We start from the raw sequence: 17,363 nt of genomic DNA, 5'->3' as shown, positions 1-17,363 counted from the left end.
TTATTTAACTAAAATTAAATATTTAAAATGTAATTGAGTTGAAACATTACTAATATATCAATCTAAACAGCAGAATATATATTCTTAAAAAAATACACGTTCTTTGACCAAATATTATATCTATATATAAAAGATCTAAAATGGGACACGGGGTAATATTTTGGTTTATTAAATCAATATTTACGTTCATTTCAAATAGTTTTTGATTTAAACTCAAGGGGTATCAGAGCCGCCCTCTGATTGGCTGAGCGTGTCCCATGCGTGTTGTGGTAAACAAAATGCGGAGTGCGTGTGCGTGCGTAGAAGTGGTAATGGAGGATTGTCACAGGGGACTGACTTAGCGAGCAGTCCTCTTTCTCTTCTGTTCGCAACTGCTGTTTCCACTGACTACGAGGCATTCACACCGCCGGAAACAACTCCCGAATCAACCGAGAGCAGGTGGTGAGTGTCCGCATGTCGAGTTATACCACGGTCGTCCCGAAATCGTAGCTTCTTAACTCACAATGCTAATCCGGTGGCTAAAGTAGCCGGAACTGCTCAGCAGCTAATGTCGGCGGAAGGGGGTCGGGTGTAGACTACTTCCTGGGACGGTAATCACTGACTTGGCGACTGGTAGTTTCATTGTTTGTATCATCTGTCAAATCTAACGCGCACTATTGGGGAATAACTTGGCTGCAAAGTCACAACTTACCGAGGTTTGTGAGGAAGAACGCTGTTGCCGTTTCTGTCCAGGCTTGTGAGCAGCTCACTGCACGAATGAGTTGGTTAGCATGTAACCTAGCTACGGTGGGCTGCGGGGTATAGCCTCGTCCCATCGCGGTGTTAACGTTAACCAGCTATCGCTAGCTACTGTTTGGTTTTTCTCCGTGTGACACTATGGGAACACGTTGACGTGACTCGGTGGTAATTGTGCACGTTCATTCGAGTGTCGTGTTCGTTGCCAGGACTGAATGGGACTTAGTTACCATGGCTATGCTATCAGACTAGCAATGAACCAGTGTATATTCGCTGCCCGAATTAGCTCGTGTTTCTGTAGCAAACCAGCAAGCGGACGCATGTAGCTGACTGCGCTGCCACGGTTGGGCCGAATTAAAGAGCCGTGTGTTTAACCAATCAGGGGCGGTTTACACTCCCCCCCAGCCCCGTCCAGGCCAGCATGTCCCCCGCCATAGTGAGCAACAGTGACACCAAATCAGACATACTAACATCTTTCTATGGCTGCTTACATAATATAACATTTAGATTTTTCTCTTTTTTAATATTCTTGGAAATAATTTTATGAAGCCACAGAGAATGCAGGCCAAAATATGACTTTGTTAAAGATGCTTAGATCAAATGAATGATGAAATGGTTCTCTTACAATTATGTTAAATCCAAATATCCCATTTACAATGTGCAGGCTCTGCCACTGAGTTTCTGGGATGGCGTCCGACGTGGTTTCCCAAAACCATGGTTCCAAGGGGATCATGACTTTTTACCCCACTGCTGAGCAATTCAAGAACTTCAGCCGCTACATTGCATATGTGGAGTCCCAGGGAGCACACAAGGCAGGCCTGGCTAAAGTAAGTACCGACAGTGCACGTGTTCACACAGACATTCTAGAATTCATGGGATTGTATTTATTAGCACAAAAAGTGGTGCACAAGTATGAAATTCAAACCAAGAATGGTACGAATATCAGTTCCAACTTTAAGAAGGCTGACAGCTGTCTCCTTTACTCTGAAATAGTTAAACCAACATCAGGTCATCTGTAAATTTCATTCCACTATATGTTGTCAACATGTGTACACTCGCTTGTCAAGGGGGGAAAACGGGTTTGCTGGTGAGTCATCTTAATAACAACTGGTGTAACTCACAGTCCACTTTCCTCCTAGATTGTCCCACCAAAGGAATGGAAGCCTAGAGGATCCTATGATGACATCGATGAGTTGGTGATACCTGCACCCATCCAGCAGGTGGTGACAGGCCAGTCGGGCCTTTTCACGCAGTACAACATTCAGAAGAAGTCTATGACCGTCAGAGAGTTCCGCAAGATTGCCAACAGTGACAAGTGAGAAGTGCCTTTTTTATTCATTTAAAGTTGTATGAAAATTTTTTGGCAACCCTGGTCAAAATATCTGTAATATCCCAACAATCAGTAGCCATTGGCTCCTCTAAGATGCTGCCTAGGAGTCTAAAAAATTTAAATACTTCATGTCCACAAACCAAGAGAAGAATGTAAATAGATATCAAAGCATTTTTTTGCAAGGGGGAATTGTCTAAAAACAGGAATTGAAAGACTCGTTGGCGGCCAAAAGCATTTACAAGCAGTGATACTTGGAGGTGTGACTAAGAACTAACCATGCATGAAGCTCAAACATTTGTTTTGGTTCCTTTGTTATTTTGAAACTGTAAAAGATGGAAGTAAAAAGTAAACTAGAGAATATGTTTCATCTGCAGTTGAATACTATCAACTAAACTTTAAATCTTCTGATACTAAAATTTCATTTACGGTGTTGGAACTAATGAACTGTTGGTCATTCCTTCTCCAGGTTCTGCAGTCCGCATTATGATGACTTTGAGGAGCTGGAAAGGAAGTACTGGAAGAATGTGACGTTCAACCCTCCAATATATGGAGCAGATGTTAATGGAAGCCTGTATGACCCTGTGAGTTGCCATATCTTGGAAGTTTCTCCCATCTTGAGTATTGATCTGTAGTGTAGTAGTGTAGGATTTTTTGTGTGCTGTCAACCAGATAAACGCAGCACACTGATAATATTACAAATCACAGTAGTTTTATCATTACTTAAATTCTCATCATGTTTTATTTGCTGTTGTCCTGCAGGAAATCAAAGAGTGGAACATTTCCCACCTGGACACTATTTTGGATACCGTTGAAAGTGAGAGCGGCATCACTATTGAGGGTGTTAATACACCCTACTTGTATTTTGGTATGTGGAAGACCACCTTTGCATGGCACACTGAGGACATGGACCTCTACAGTATTAACTACTTGCACTTTGGAGAGCCCAAATCATGGTAAGAACACCAACTGTTCTGCTAACGACAAGATTATTACACATTCTTAAGTAGAACATTTTTTAAAATGGTTTCCTTCCTCTTCTTTACACCTGCGGTATTGCTATACATGTTGATTGCTGTTACATCTGAACAAAACCTTCTCTTCCACGTGGAAATGGGTGTCATTGACGTAAAGACACTTTCACACCCTGAAGGCAGGCTTCCCATTTCAAGACAGTGTCACTGCATCATTGAAACGGCAGGGGATCCTATCCCAGAATGCTTTGGTTTCCAAAAAGTATGATGTGTAGTGAGTTGGAAAATGTGGCTCCCTTTTCGACAGCGTAATGCAACATCATGTGACAACACACCACATTAGCCAATCAAATCTACATATTCAGTGTAACTGTTGTGCTGTTGTAAAGTCTGAACTGGCAGCCGCCCCAGCTTCATTACAAGATCTGAAATCTCAAGGCCTAAAGGAAAATGTACTTAATTTCATGCTCTTATGTAAAATGCAATGGGTAGACCTTACAGTTAGCCATTCAGCTACTTTAGACTACCTACCTCAACTATTGTCTAACTTGTATTTTATCCATGATCTAATAGTATCTAATGTAAGTGGTAGATAGTTGAGCAGATGGATAATACAATCAATGCACACAATCTGTTTCCTGTGAATGAGAAGACTCTTGACTGTCTGCAGGTACTGTGTTCCTCCAGAGCATGGGAAGAGATTGGAGCGTCTGGCTCAAGGTAGGAGAGCAGTGGAATAGTTTTTTCTGTTGGTGTACAACAGTATGAAGCTTTTTTACTGTCCTGCAGTCCTGAAACTCAAAGTGATCTATGCGGTTTAACATCTTTCTGCTCTTCTGTCTTCTAGGCTTCTTTCCTGGTAGTTCCCAAAATTGTGAGGCTTTCTTGAGGCACAAGATGACTCTCATCTCTCCGTCTATCCTGAAGAAATATGGCATTCCGTTTGAAAAGGTAAGGAAAGAGTATCTGCTGTCCCACAGGCGATCTAGTCTCTATAACCTCTACACAAACCAAATATATAAGCTTAAGTGACTAATTATTTCCTTGCTTATTTCTAAGATTACTCAGGAGGCTGGTGAGTTCATGGTTACTTTCCCCTACGCCTACCATGCTGGCTTCAACCACGGCTTCAACTGTGCTGAGTCTACCAACTTTGCGACAGAGAGATGGATCGAATATGGCAAGCAAGCCGTTTTGGTGAGGACTGCCAAATGGCAGCATTAGAAACCCATACTTATCTTGATTTGAATCAGATTTTTAATCTTGCCAGGAAGAATGGAATATGTATTCATATGATTACCTTTACTTCAGCTTAATCACAACCTGTATTTGTCTTAATCTCCTTTAGTGCTCATGCCGCAAGGACATGGTGAAAATTTCCATGGATGTATTTGTGAAGAAGTTCCAGCCAGATCGCTACGAACAGTGGCTGGCAGGGCGAGATGTGTTGCCCATCAACCACTCACGACCCACTCCGGAGGCTAAGGAGTTCCTTGGGGATTCTGTAAATGACATCCCAAGCAACAGTAACAGTTGCTCTGTGGAGATCTGTGGAGAGGACGGGGAGCGGAAGAGGTGAGTCATTTACTGCAGAACAGTGTCCTAGTATATAAATGTTCTTTTTTTTTAAAAATGCTTTTAAAAGTGAAATGTTTGACATACTAGGGGACATTTAGTACTGCTGGTGGTTTTGCACTTCCTGTTTGAATAATTGTGTGTGTCAGCCATGTGTCATCATGTGAGTAGAGTTTATCATTCCTGTGACCTTGATCTGTATGGCTTCGTTGCTCCCTCATCTTGCTTCTGTGTAATTGCATTGGTTTGGGTTTTAACTGTGGTATATAGGCTTGGGCGAGGTCTACAAAATTTCCATATGACAATATCTACAGTGAAACATTGTGATGACCATGACATTGTTAGCCTAGTAGTGGGGACAGTCATTGGGGATATAAGCAAACTTATGTGATAGATTTATCAGATGTCAACAGAAACCCCCATATCCTTCTCATGTGCAGTCTTAGTATTGTTAGTCAGTATTCACAATTAAAAATATCTACTTAATCTATGGTTATATGGTACAGATGGCAATTTAGAATTTTCTGCACATAAACTAGTTACTCCATATTCTGTTAAACGAGCTGTAAACCCTGTAAGGAAATACTTACTCAGTGCTAGCATATGTAAGAGTAAGAGATCATGCATCCAGAAGTGTGAGAGCCAGCATCATTAAAATAGGGGACAATGGTGCACATTTTCAATCGGCCTCTTCAGAAAGGTATTACCAGTTTTGAACTCTGTTGTAAAAGTGCCACAGAGGAATTGGAGTTCAAACCCAATCTGTTTTCTCACCTCCACACTGTCAATTGCAGCCGTCCTGCCACAAGTCTGACCTCAGATAACAAAGGTGTAGGGGAAGGGAGGTGGTTTGAAGCTATTCGACATCAGACAAGCAGCTCTGATGGATCATATTGACCCCCGTTGTACCTGATGGCTGTAATAATTGGTATAGCTGAGTGTCACTTTGCTTAAATTCCAGCAGATGGCAGTCACAACAACTTATGTTATAAGTAAAGCATTTCTTAGGCCTTTCCACCAGTGCCAGCATCGCCTTTGTGGAGGTGATTGGGATATTTTGGATTCCAGGTGTTCAGGCATTTACCACCTGTAGTTTCAGCAGATGGTTAACCACATGCTGTCATCCCCATGCAGCTGCTGGACGTCATTGGCCAACAGCCAGATTTTATAGGTGATAGAAACCGGGAGGGCAATTCAAAACGTCAGTTGGCTGGAGTGAATTAAATTAAGAAGATAGAGCGGAGAGACACAACACAGGGTAGCCTTGTATGTGCCAACATCATATTTGTTTTCAAATTTCTCTAGATTATTAGATTATTTCATATAACTTTTAATTCCATTTTCAATTTCACTTTAGTTTTAGTGAGGAGCATGTTTTGCTTTATTTATTAAAAAGGGATTACATTGTTGTTTTTTGTTGTTTTTTTCTGTTTTATAAATACCAGGCAAAATGAAAAGAGCGATTAACAAGAACAAATTTATAAATATTTTTCAATCCTAAAATGACATGGGTGATTGGTGCATAGGGTGTATACTCACATTCAATCAGTCCTTTGAAAAATGTGTTTATTGTGCTTTCATTTTTAAGTGAATGTACAGTTTCCTGGTGATGAAAATGAAAAGGATGTGACTAAGGTGTCTCTGTTCTCTTCCTCTGTTCCATCCTCAGCACTACACAGAGGATAGAGACCAAGAGACACAGGGTGTGTCTGGAGGTACCTGAGGAGGTTGTTCCTAAGGATGAAGATGATGAAGATGAGGAGCATTACGGGAAGCGTCCCAGGCTAAGCCTCATACCCCCACGTACTACATCACAAGATGGCAAGAGGAATAAAGGTATTGTAACTGTCCATCATCTCAGTGGTCTCCTATAGGGAATTGACACCCCATGTTAAGGCTTTAGCCAAATTCTGTCATAAAATGTAGTGCTTTACATTTACTGTTCACTTTTCACCCTATCTTTCTAAACGGCCCTCTGATTTTAATTCACAGGCCCACCAAAACTGGTTGTCACGCCTACCAAGCTCACTTTAATGGATCCGTTTCACAGAGGCTTGACCCAAAGTAACAGCGATGGAGGCCGTCCTCATTATACCAAGACCCGTGCACCTGCCATCTCTTCTCAGTCTCATGCCAGAAATGGACATCTGTCTGTGTCAGTGGCGCCTTCTTGGGCAGAAGCTTCTGCACAGCCATCCCGCAAAATGGGGGTGGCCAGCCTGCTCTTCCACAGGACACTGAGTCCTAAAGACACTCTTCAGGTGCACAGCTACACTCTAGAAAAGCAGCGGCAACCGCACACACAGCTGCAGGTGCACAGCTACGCCAGAGAGCATCAACCCCGTCATCTCCAGCACAAAACCCACCCACAGCCCCGCACACAGGTACAGCCTTCGTCTCCGGCACCAAGCTGTGAAACGACAGAGCTACAGCCCGAATCTAAATTCATCCTTACCAAAGTAGCAACGGCTGAATCTGAAGCAAAGAGTCCGGAGAAGCGGGACCAAGAGGAGGACAAACCTCAAATGTCAATGTCCGTTGAGGCTCTGCCGGAATCGGAGGAGCCTGAAGTTCAGCCCACCAGCAGGTCTGCTTCCCTACAGGTTCAACCACAACCTCAAGAGTTGGACAACACAGGGAAAGAAACTCCCAAGAGCAACAAGCGAAAGGTCAGTGTGTTGTCCCCAGACAGAGATGTTACTCCCTGTTACTCTGTGCACATGCATGTTTTAGTGTGTGTGCTACATGAATTTTCCCTTCACTCAAGCTAAAACAGCAGTCCGCCATCTCTCTTCATTGTAGCACAGATGTATATGTCGAGATTAAGGGGAAAAATGGCAACAATACTTTTTGGAGGCTCTGTACTGAAGCATGACGTTTGCATACTAATATTTTCGAGCTCAGCATGATCACTAATCATTACTAACTAAACAATATTTGATGGTGGCAGAATTCAGAATTATTCTGAAATATGCCACAAAGTTTCAATGTTATTCATGCTGTTCAAACTACAGAGTAACCAATGCCCCCTTGCGGATAGTGGCATTGTCATCCTGAAAGACACCGTTCCTCTCCAGGAACCAAATCACAGTGAGACGAAGGTGATCGCTCAGAGTCATCACGTAAGTAGCTGCTGGCTCTGATCCGAGTTCTCACAGGGATGATTGGTCCTAATGATTACCAGGGGATGTATGTGTACAGTACAGAGCTCCCAATATGCCTCGAAAAATAGGGAGACGTTATGGCAACTGATGTTTAAGTTGATTGCTTATGCTGATAGAAAATAAGTCCTGTGTTTGATTGTGGTCTTGCTCTACAGTCATTGCTCCAGCAGGTATCAGAAGAGCAGTCATACTGCAAGTCAGTGGTGAAGAAGCAACAGCAGCATGAACTGCTCCGTAAGCTGCCTCGCCACCACCCTCTGATCAGAGAGGTGCACAGCGACGAAGGTAAGCACAACACTGTCTGTGTGTTTAGTTCATTTGCATAATGTTATAGTACCTCCTTTGAGTGCTAGTTTCATAATATCAGATCCCGAACACATTGTGTTCTTTTTCTAATACTTGATATCTATTTTCCTCTCCCATATGTAGACATGTGTGTAAATGTGGAGTTTGAACAAGAGGAGAAAGAGGAGTGGGCGAAGCCGCTAAGCCAGCTGTGGCAGTGTCGACCTTATAACCCTGAGGCAGAGAGGGAGTACAACAAAAGCATGGGGCAGCACGCCCCCTTCTGCTCCATCTGCCTCATCTTTCATACTTACCATCAAGTGAGAATTAAAAGCATTTTATGTGTTCCCAAATGCTAGTTGTGCTGGTGGCTTTAACCGTTATTAACATGCTTTTACATCAATATCCAGTGGACAGTCATAGTTTATCAATACTGGCATTTATGCCAATCAACCTTTGAAGCAGATGTGTTGAAACTCCAACAGAAAACATGCTTACAAATGGATGCGTGGAATAACGTTTTAAAAAGCTTCCTGCCTTTGTTTTGTTTTTTAATCTTCCCTCCTCAAGTCCGACTCCAGTAGTGGAAGTTCTACTTTGACGTTAGTGAACCGTCCAGGGGGCCGCCAGTGGTCCAAACCTCTCATCCCAGAAATGTGTTTCAACACCCAAACCAGCAAGACGAACGAGAGCGAGGAGGGACAGCTGTCTAACCCCCACATCGGAGAGGACGGAACCAGCCAGCTCGTCAGCTGTGCTCAGTGCTGTGTTCGTGTACACACCAGTAAGCCCTCTTTTGATGTAGCTGACAAGTGTCTAAATAAAGTATGCATGGGCTGGAGCACTTGAGGTATTGTAAAGTGAAATGTATCCTACATACAGTTCATTCAGATCCTTTGTTCCTCTTCAAAAACCACCACTCAACAGTTATTTTAAAAAACTACTGTTACACAGTTATATAAACTCTAACTCTCTAAAGGCCATAAATGCATTCATGGATGATTACACACCTGTGGAAATGCTAATTATTCAGCCAACGGTGCAAAGAGCTCTTGCACACACAGCCCATGCCTTTCAAAAAAATATATTTAGTGTCCAATCAGTTCTGTTCCATTCTTTTGAATCTGAAATTATTTCCAAGGGGTTCACAAACACCCACCCAAAAAGAACTAAAATCCAATTCAATAAATTACCAACCTGTGAAAACAAGCGTTACAGAATAAAAATGTGTGACATATTGTCTTCTCTTCCTTTTCAGGTTGCTATGGTGTATCCGGTGATGAAGCGGAGCTCAATGACTGGCTGTGTGCCCGCTGTGAGGCTGATGCCACCACCGAGGTCAGTTAATGGGGCTTGGACACCTACAGCAGACAAATCAATAACACAGTTCACCTTATTGATAACGGACAAACTCAAATGCAGCAGCAGAGCTGTTATTCCCGTTATCAGATCTCCTGATATTGTGGGCCATTTGGTGACTGTTCAGTAATGTCAGGAAGTACAGCATCACAGATGATGATGATCAGGTGTAAGCAGCAGAGAATTGGTTGGAAAAGCCTTGAGAAATGTGAATAGTGCGCCAGTGTTTTATTTAGGTTTCATTGATAATTATATTTTCTTGATGTTGAAAATGAATGCTCTGGCCTTACATGTGTGATGTCTTTAGGTGAGCGTTTTTCCCGATTAGACAGTTGAACAAAGTGTAAAGTATCAAACAAAAATGGACTTTGATGTGCACACTAACATTAGGTTATCAGGCTTCAGTGTGATGCCTCACATTGAACTGTGACTCCATACTGTCTGTTTTCAGTTTCAGAGACTATGAGCTGAAAGGGGATAAATGTATGCTAGGAATATTTGTTATCCATTTAATAGATTATTAACGCATCTCATATTTTCTCAATGGAGCTCGTTATCCGTGCTATTACTGTGGCTAAGAGCTACGTCACTGATCATTCAACCTGTCCCCATCCAGTTGTTTTACCCTTATTCAGACCACTCGTGATCTATTAAGTCTGTTGACTTATTTAGGGTTTCCTGTTTTACTTAATATATTTTGCTGTAGTGTTTGAGTCAAATCTTTTGAGAACTGCATGTCAGACTGAAACTGTGAAGTTTTAAAGCCACTGCACTTCAGAAGAATGTTACTGATGTAGAGGCAAAGTGACCGTTTTTAATCCACACCATCTCTGTTCACTTCACTCAATGCCCGTGTTCTTCATACTTAACCTTTAAGTGCCACTCTGTGGTTCACTTATGTCAAGTTCAGACTACTCCAACTTTAAAGTTATCATGTCGCTGCGCTCTGATTGGCTGTAGTTGTTGTTTATTGGTTTAGACATTTAGCCGGCTAGAAATCTAGTCTGATGAGGCGTCATGTTGGCAATGCTCTCCAGCTGGTCTTTAAAGAGTTCACACAAAGTGATTGGCAATCAAACGCTGATTCCACTTCAATCTTTTGTCCGCATGTTGTGGTGTGGTGCTCCAGACAGCTGCCATACCGGAACCAGACATAACCATAGCAAAGAGTTGAGCTTTACACAGCTGATATACATCAATCGGATTCCCCAAAAATAGACTTAGTTATGCCTGGTTTAAGCTATTAAAAAAAACATACATCAGAATATTGTATATCCAAACATCCATATTTAGTCGTGATAGGATGAAGAATTCAGCTGCCAGAGTTGGTATCTCCAAAATAAAAGACATTGTTATGTGTTTCTCCCTGCAGGACTGCTGTCTGTGTTCCCTGAGAGGCGGCGCTCTGCAGAGAGCCAACAACGACAAGTAAGTAATACAGCAGACGAGGATAGTTCTTTTTTTTTTTTCTTTCTTCTTCTTCATTCTTTTCTGGTTCTAGTGCAGCATGAGGGCATGACTGAAGATACTGTACTGAACTGTTTGCTATGACAGTGTAGTGTCCTCATTGCCTCTTTGGAAGAAGAAAATCTTTGCCTGAGAAAATCAGGTCATCACAATCCATGAGCACCTTTAAATCTCTTAAAACTTTTCCAGATTTTATTTTATTTTTATTGACTCTCCTTTGCTGGTGAAAAATAGCTCAAGCCCTATTGAAGTTCAGCAGTGGTCCTTGTATTAATGATAGTACAGTGACAGTGTCACATTTCTAGGGAACTGTGGGACACATGCCCAAATGTTACCGGTTTGAAACGTCTTTGGACACTTGGCTTCTAAATGTTTGTTGGGCCGCTGTGTGTCGGTCTCGTCTCAGTTCATTCACAAAAAAATCTTGGCTTACATGTAGACTGAGAGCTGGGAGTTGCTATTTGGTTGATGTAACATTGTAAGCATGATGATGAAGAAGATGGTACTTTGGTCTTGCCTGTGTGTGTCCCCACACATGATGTTTCGTTGTTTAAACATTGCGACCACACTATAGAGTATGTGCTCTCAACATTTCCGGAAACCATTGCACCCTGGACGTTGAACTATTTGTCCTGAATCTACTTGATGTTTACCTTCCACTCAGGTGGGTTCATGTGCTGTGTGCCATAACTGTGCTGGAAGCTTGCTTTGTCAACGTCACCGAGCGGAGCCCCATCGACCTCTCTGCCATACCACTGCCACGGTTCAGACTGGTAAGACCCCTCCTCACAGTTACAGTTGGTGTGAGAGAGACACATCTGTAGCATCACGTATGAAATAATGTGCTAGAATCTTGATATTGAACTGTAGCGTCCCTGAGTTATTGCTCTGTTTGTCTCCTTTTTTCAAGCAATCCCTTTTTTACTTGTTGTTGGTTTTAATACCTCACTCATTAATTTTTCTCCTGGTATTTTGAGTCAGTTCTATTTTTCCACTTCCAAACATTCTTGACCCATATCCAGATTAGAGTCTTGGTAAATGGATGCTCTGGTGGCATCTGTTTGTGGTTCTCTCTGTTGACTGTCCTCTCTCAGTTCTACTTCTCATTTTGGCCCCTGGATGTCTATGAGGAATAGATGTTGTTTCTGTGAACTCGTTCTTTTTTCCCCCTTTTACTTGAAAACAATGAAAGGCTCACTGTACATGCTTATCTTCTGTCTACCTGTGAGTCACGTACGAATGGTCAACTGGAAATGATGCAGGACTTGGACCACAGTCGTTGGCCTTGTGTCCATTGTTATAGGTCCCGATCTCAGTGCGTCCACTAAATAAGTACATATGATGTGAGGACCCAATCAAAAGGAAGTTGTGTAATTTCCCTCTAACATTTGTGTTCCAGTTCATGTCTCTCTGTCTCCTTTATTTCCCTTGATAACATTTTTTTTTGTTCGTCCTCCCCCCTCGGCTTGTTTCCTTTCTCCTCCTTTCCTTTCCGCTGTATTTCCTTTACTTAACGTGCTTACTTTTCCTCCTGACCCCCGTTCTCCCTCCTTTGCCTGTGTCTTTGTCACTCCGCTAGAAGTGTGTGTACTGCAGGAAACGGATGAAGAGGGAAGTGACTGGCTGCTGTGTCCAGTGCTCCCACGGCCGCTGCTCCACGGCGTTTCACCCCACCTGCGCTCAGGCCGCTGGGATCCTCATGCACCCGGATGACTGGCCATTCGTCGTCTTCGTCACCTGCCATAGACACAGAACGCCCATCCTACCTGAGGTAACGGGAAGAAAGCAGTCGGGGCCTATAGTGATGAAGTGGATGCTAAAACTCACATAACAATCTATATTATTGTGTGTAGCTGTGTAGTTTGTGTACACAACAAAGTGTGTAACACTGAGTATTAATGTTGTGTTAGAAAGATCAGATTCCAAACACCTATAATTGCCCAAATCTAACCCAAATCGTATATCATTTTCCAGTGACCTCAAGTACGAGAGCTTTTCAAGCAGTAAGGTTATGAAATGTACAGTTACATTCTCTGCTCGATTAATGGCATTTCACAGCTGTTTGTGTTCACGGCTTAATTTTTTCCGTCATTTGTGATTGTGCCATTTGGTATACTTAAGTTCAATATAAATCCACTCCATTCGTGAGATGGATGAATTCACTTGTCTCGGTGTGAAGATGTTATTGTACTGCAGCACAGTAATAGTTGGTTAATGTCATCTTTCAAAGTGCTGCAGGGATACTTACTTTTTCTTTATGTCAATGATGCTTTGATTCATTAATTGGAGGAGACGGACGTCTGTTTGCTCCGGTTTGAATTTTCTGTGAAGGTTTTGTCTTTAGCTGCTTTGGTTTTGAGCTTCATGACAATGAGTCTGGGCTACAAATTACTGACTGAATATTGTTTTAGTCTCTACAGTATACCAGTCTTTTCTGACTTGTTCTGTTTATTTCTCCATATGCAGGAAGGAGTTAAAAGCTTTTAATACTAACAGTCCGTTTCTTTCCCTTAGCGCAACAAGGCCTCCATGCGGGAGTTGGCAGTGGGGCAGAAGGTGATCTGTAAATACAGAAACACCCGTTATTACCACAGCGACGTGGTGGAACTGACAACGGCCACCTTCTACGAGGTGGTGTTCGACGACGGGTCCTACAGCGACAACCTCCTCCCTGAGGACATCGAGGTATATATCATCACATATGTTTATTTGTCCACTGTTGCACAGGGTGTAAACTATGAGAGACAGCTAAAGTTTACTTCTCAGATAAATGTCCATATCTAATATACTGAACCTGAACCTGAAACTCCACGTGTTTTGATGTAATTGCAGAACCGTGACTGCGTCCGCCTCGGTCCGCCCACTGGTGGTGACGCTGTTCAAGTGCGGTGGACAGATGGACTGATCTACGGAGCCAAATTTGTAGCATCCCACTCCATCCCCATGTACCTGGTAAACTCCCCCTCCTCCCTTTGTATCTCTCCGGACCTGACATGCTCAGTTTGTCCAATCCACATCAGAAGATTCTGGGTTCTCTTATCGTGGGTGGCCTCATGTTTGAAAATTGAAATGTTTAAAAATAGATGTTTGCTCATCAATATGTGATGACTTCAAGGGAAGCACTTTCACGTGGTCTTTATTGACCCATATAAAGTCATGAAGCATGTGCTTGAATACCTGTGTCATTAAACGTTTATTGCAGCATTTGTGCAAATACTTGGTGGTGAACGGAATTCCAATGCACATTAGTTGTATATTAAAGGTTTGATTTGCGTGCATGCATGCGTGCGTGCGTGCGTTTGTGTGTGTGTGTACTTTCAGGTGGAGTTTGAGGATGGGTCTCAAATCACTGTCAAGCGAGAGGACATCTACACTCTGGATGAGGATCTGCCCAAACGAGTCAAGTCACGAATGGTAACAAGTCCCTTTTATGCAAAGTGTAGTGAGGAGTGACTGTTTAAACACGGATTATAATTATTATTATATGGTTTAGATCTGCGGTTCGAGCGAGCACTGACGTCCTTTGCCCTGTTGTCTCTGTGCCTCAGTCAGTGGCGTCGGACATGCGCTTTGAGCTCTTCGCGCAGAAAGACGTCAAACAGACCTCCAAAAGGCAACGGGTCATCAACTCTCGATACCGGGAGGACTTCGTCGAGCCCGTCATCTACCGGGCCATCATGGAGTAACTGGTTATTCCTTACTCCCCCTACCTGCTTTCCACCACCACCTCTTCAACTCACCGCAGAGAGCTCCAGGTCTTCACCGTTTCTGGATACTGATGACGACCGCCCCACCTTCTTCCTCCTCCTCCTCCTCCTCCTCCTCCTCTTCCTCCTCTTCCACAGCCTGTCAGGCTATATATTTATAAACTACGGCTGGGACATTAAAAGACTTATGCGTGCGTTGAATACATATTGTTAGACCTCCATTTTCCATAACACCCTGTAGATTGTTTTTCTTCTTCCTATTCATGTTGTTTTTTCTTTTTCTCAGGAAGAAGCCATCTATCAATTATTAAGTAAGGAAAATGTTTGGCTATCTTTTTCTCTCCCACCACATTTTGCAGCTATCAAGTAAACACACAGTGAACAGCATAGTTTTTCTTATCAAGTTTCTTTGTAAACAACATTTTGCTCTTGCCTTTTATAATAAGTTATCAGAATATTTTACAGTGCTTGGCGATGAGCTTTTAAGACGAAATGTGATCTTGGGTCAGTTATTTTTTCTTCAGCCATGACATCAAATGAAAAGGCGGAACTGTACACTGTGAGCCAATCAGCTGTTGACTAATGACTACAATAAAAATTTGACTCATCAATTTGATTTATTATAACCCCAAAGAACTGAAATGATGCATCAGGGTCAGTGTCTGACACAACTTTAAATTGTACCAGTCACATTGTGCAGTGCATCATGGTCTGCAAGCCGTTCTCCTCATGGTTATGACGACGTGCGTCTACTGTGACAGTAGAAGAAAACCACGTGTGTTTTCGTGGCCCGAGCCTTACGTTTGAAAAGGGTCAAGCGTACTTAGTTTTTTTTTTTCTAAAGCTTAAGGGTTTATTATGACTGTTGTAATTAATGTTATTATTGAACTTTATTTATGCGAGTGCATTAGATTTGAAAACAGAGCTATTTTTGTCATGTCCTTTTCACACTCAGATGTATTTATATTTATTATATTGATGGGACTACAGAAATTCTGTCAAAATTTTTAGGCTCGCCTTTGCTTCATTGGATTTCAAGGTGTGAATAATCTGGCTCGTGTTCCCCGTTAAGCGAAAGCACTCTTCTTGTAACCTGTTGCCGTGGGACTTCTTTTTCTTTAGCATTTTCTAGACACAGACTTCATTAAGCTTGGTATGTGTGCGTGCGTGTGTCAAATGCTATAGCTCTAGCGACAAAGGTTGTAACCAGGTGAAGAACCCCATTGTAAGAGGATCATTTTCAGATTTAATTCATACAAGTTTTCCTTCACGCCATGTCCCTTGTACCTGCTTTGAGACAGTCCTTTGTGTAAAGAGTCATGAGAAGATGTTGGCTGCAGTCGGACGAGGTGGGCGGACGCCTCGCGATGTGCCCATGTCATGATGACTGTTGTCTGTTTGGTTTCATTTGGGACTCACGTCCAAGGCAGCATCAAATCTTGTGTACTCTTTGTAAACATCAACTGTTTGAGTAAAGTGTGAGCTCTGAAAAGACCCTGGTACATTTTTTTCTCAACTAGCAACACAAAAAATAAGTAAATGAAATGACCATTTTCACATTTCGCATTTAAACAAAAATGTTTTTGATGTTTGATGTTTTGATGTCTAACACAGGATGAGTATTGTGGAGACCAGTGCTGGAATTTGATTAGAAGGATGGTTCCTGCTCCTCCCTGTCACTGCACTCTTTACAAGCTCTGTGAACTACAGGTGCGTGGACTGTATCAGATTTATAACCTCTTGATTTGTCAAAACGATATTCTCAACAGTTCACTCATGCAAACAAACATCCTTGGATTCGGCCCCGATTCTGGAGTTTTCATCAGATCACAAAAGTAGGACAAAAAACCCTGGATGAAGACTGAAGTTACATCATGTTGGCTCAAATCTCTAATCACGTATACTTATTACATTCTGCTTGTCATGATTCTGTTAGAACTCCCTGCTAAGTTACTTTTACTTGAAGGAAAAAGAAGCCACTATGGCAAAAAATGTAGTTGTTGAGGGGAATGGGTATAATCATTGACCTTCCAAAAACAGGAGACATTCATCAGGTTTCAATGGCAAATTCCATTGACTGCTTTTTCTAGAAATGGCAAATGTTAAATAAAACATCTATAACATCATACTGTACATATCTGAACAGGTCTCCATTGCACAAAAACTGCAGCCATTTTATTGTTAAAGAGAAAAAAAAGTCCAAAGAATATAATTTTTTTTCATTAAATCTTAACCGTGTGCCTCCACTGAGAGTGGATCTGCAAACAACTAGATCATAGTGTTTGTGTTCTGCTTATAAATTCTCAATGAGATGGTTAATCTTACTAAATTTCACAATTCGGGGGGTTAATTTTGTAGATAGACATTGTTTCTTTATTCTGACCAGGGGAGGTTGACATTTCTCTGAAAGTTTGTTGAAAGGAATCGAGTTGCGGTCGTCACTTGTTTGCTTCGATGAAATGCCTCTGGGGAACTCTCAGACGACGTCAGCTTCAGAGGGAATGCCCCGAGTGCGCCATTGCAGCTCTCTGACGTCAATGAAACCCTTAAATTCGGCTTCAATTTTTCGACCACCGTGTGTAGACTGGTAGAATGTGGTCATTCTCTTGTGGGCTGGTTGTGAGAAGTGGTTACCGCCATCCTGCCAGCGTAACTCTCAAACTTGAATTTAGCCCTCACTCTTCCTTCATCTAAGCCTCTGGCATTTCAGAGCAGGTGTTTATTTTGGTTGTGATCATTGTTTGCTGCTGTGGCAGGATATATCTTGGTT

The 17,363-nt window shown here is 42.3% G+C and overlaps 1 protein-coding gene across 2 annotated transcripts; it reads left to right on the top strand.

Moving 5' to 3' along the window:
- The first annotated feature begins 284 nt into the window (after positions 1–284).
- Positions 285–16,085, top strand: kdm4ab (lysine (K)-specific demethylase 4A, genome duplicate b). 2 transcript variants are annotated; one of them, XM_035635568.2, is made up of 23 exons: positions 285–441; positions 1,400–1,562; positions 1,875–2,050; positions 2,532–2,646; positions 2,825–3,018; positions 3,707–3,756; positions 3,884–3,987; positions 4,096–4,233; positions 4,385–4,611; positions 6,281–6,447; positions 6,604–7,280; positions 7,626–7,733; positions 7,931–8,060; positions 8,205–8,380; positions 8,631–8,844; positions 9,319–9,398; positions 10,792–10,847; positions 11,551–11,659; positions 12,466–12,657; positions 13,401–13,571; positions 13,719–13,838; positions 14,208–14,300; positions 14,435–16,085. In XM_035635568.2, the coding sequence occupies exons 2-23, from the start codon at positions 1,422–1,424 to the stop codon at positions 14,570–14,572; spliced, it is 3,576 nt and encodes a 1,191-aa protein (XP_035491461.1). In that variant the 5' UTR covers positions 285–441; positions 1,400–1,421; the 3' UTR covers positions 14,573–16,085. The 2 variants fall into 2 exon arrangements, with proteins under 2 accessions (XP_035491461.1, XP_035491462.1); XM_035635569.2 differs by lacking the exon at positions 7,626–7,733.
- Positions 16,086–17,363: the final 1,278 nt, after the last annotated feature.

This window comes from Scophthalmus maximus, chromosome 5 (genome assembly GCF_022379125.1).
Source record: "Scophthalmus maximus strain ysfricsl-2021 chromosome 5, ASM2237912v1, whole genome shotgun sequence".
Taxonomy (NCBI): domain Eukaryota; kingdom Metazoa; phylum Chordata; class Actinopteri; order Pleuronectiformes; family Scophthalmidae; genus Scophthalmus; species Scophthalmus maximus.
The sequence above is the reverse complement of the archived record's forward strand: the minus strand, read 5'-3'. Positions and strand labels throughout refer to the sequence as shown.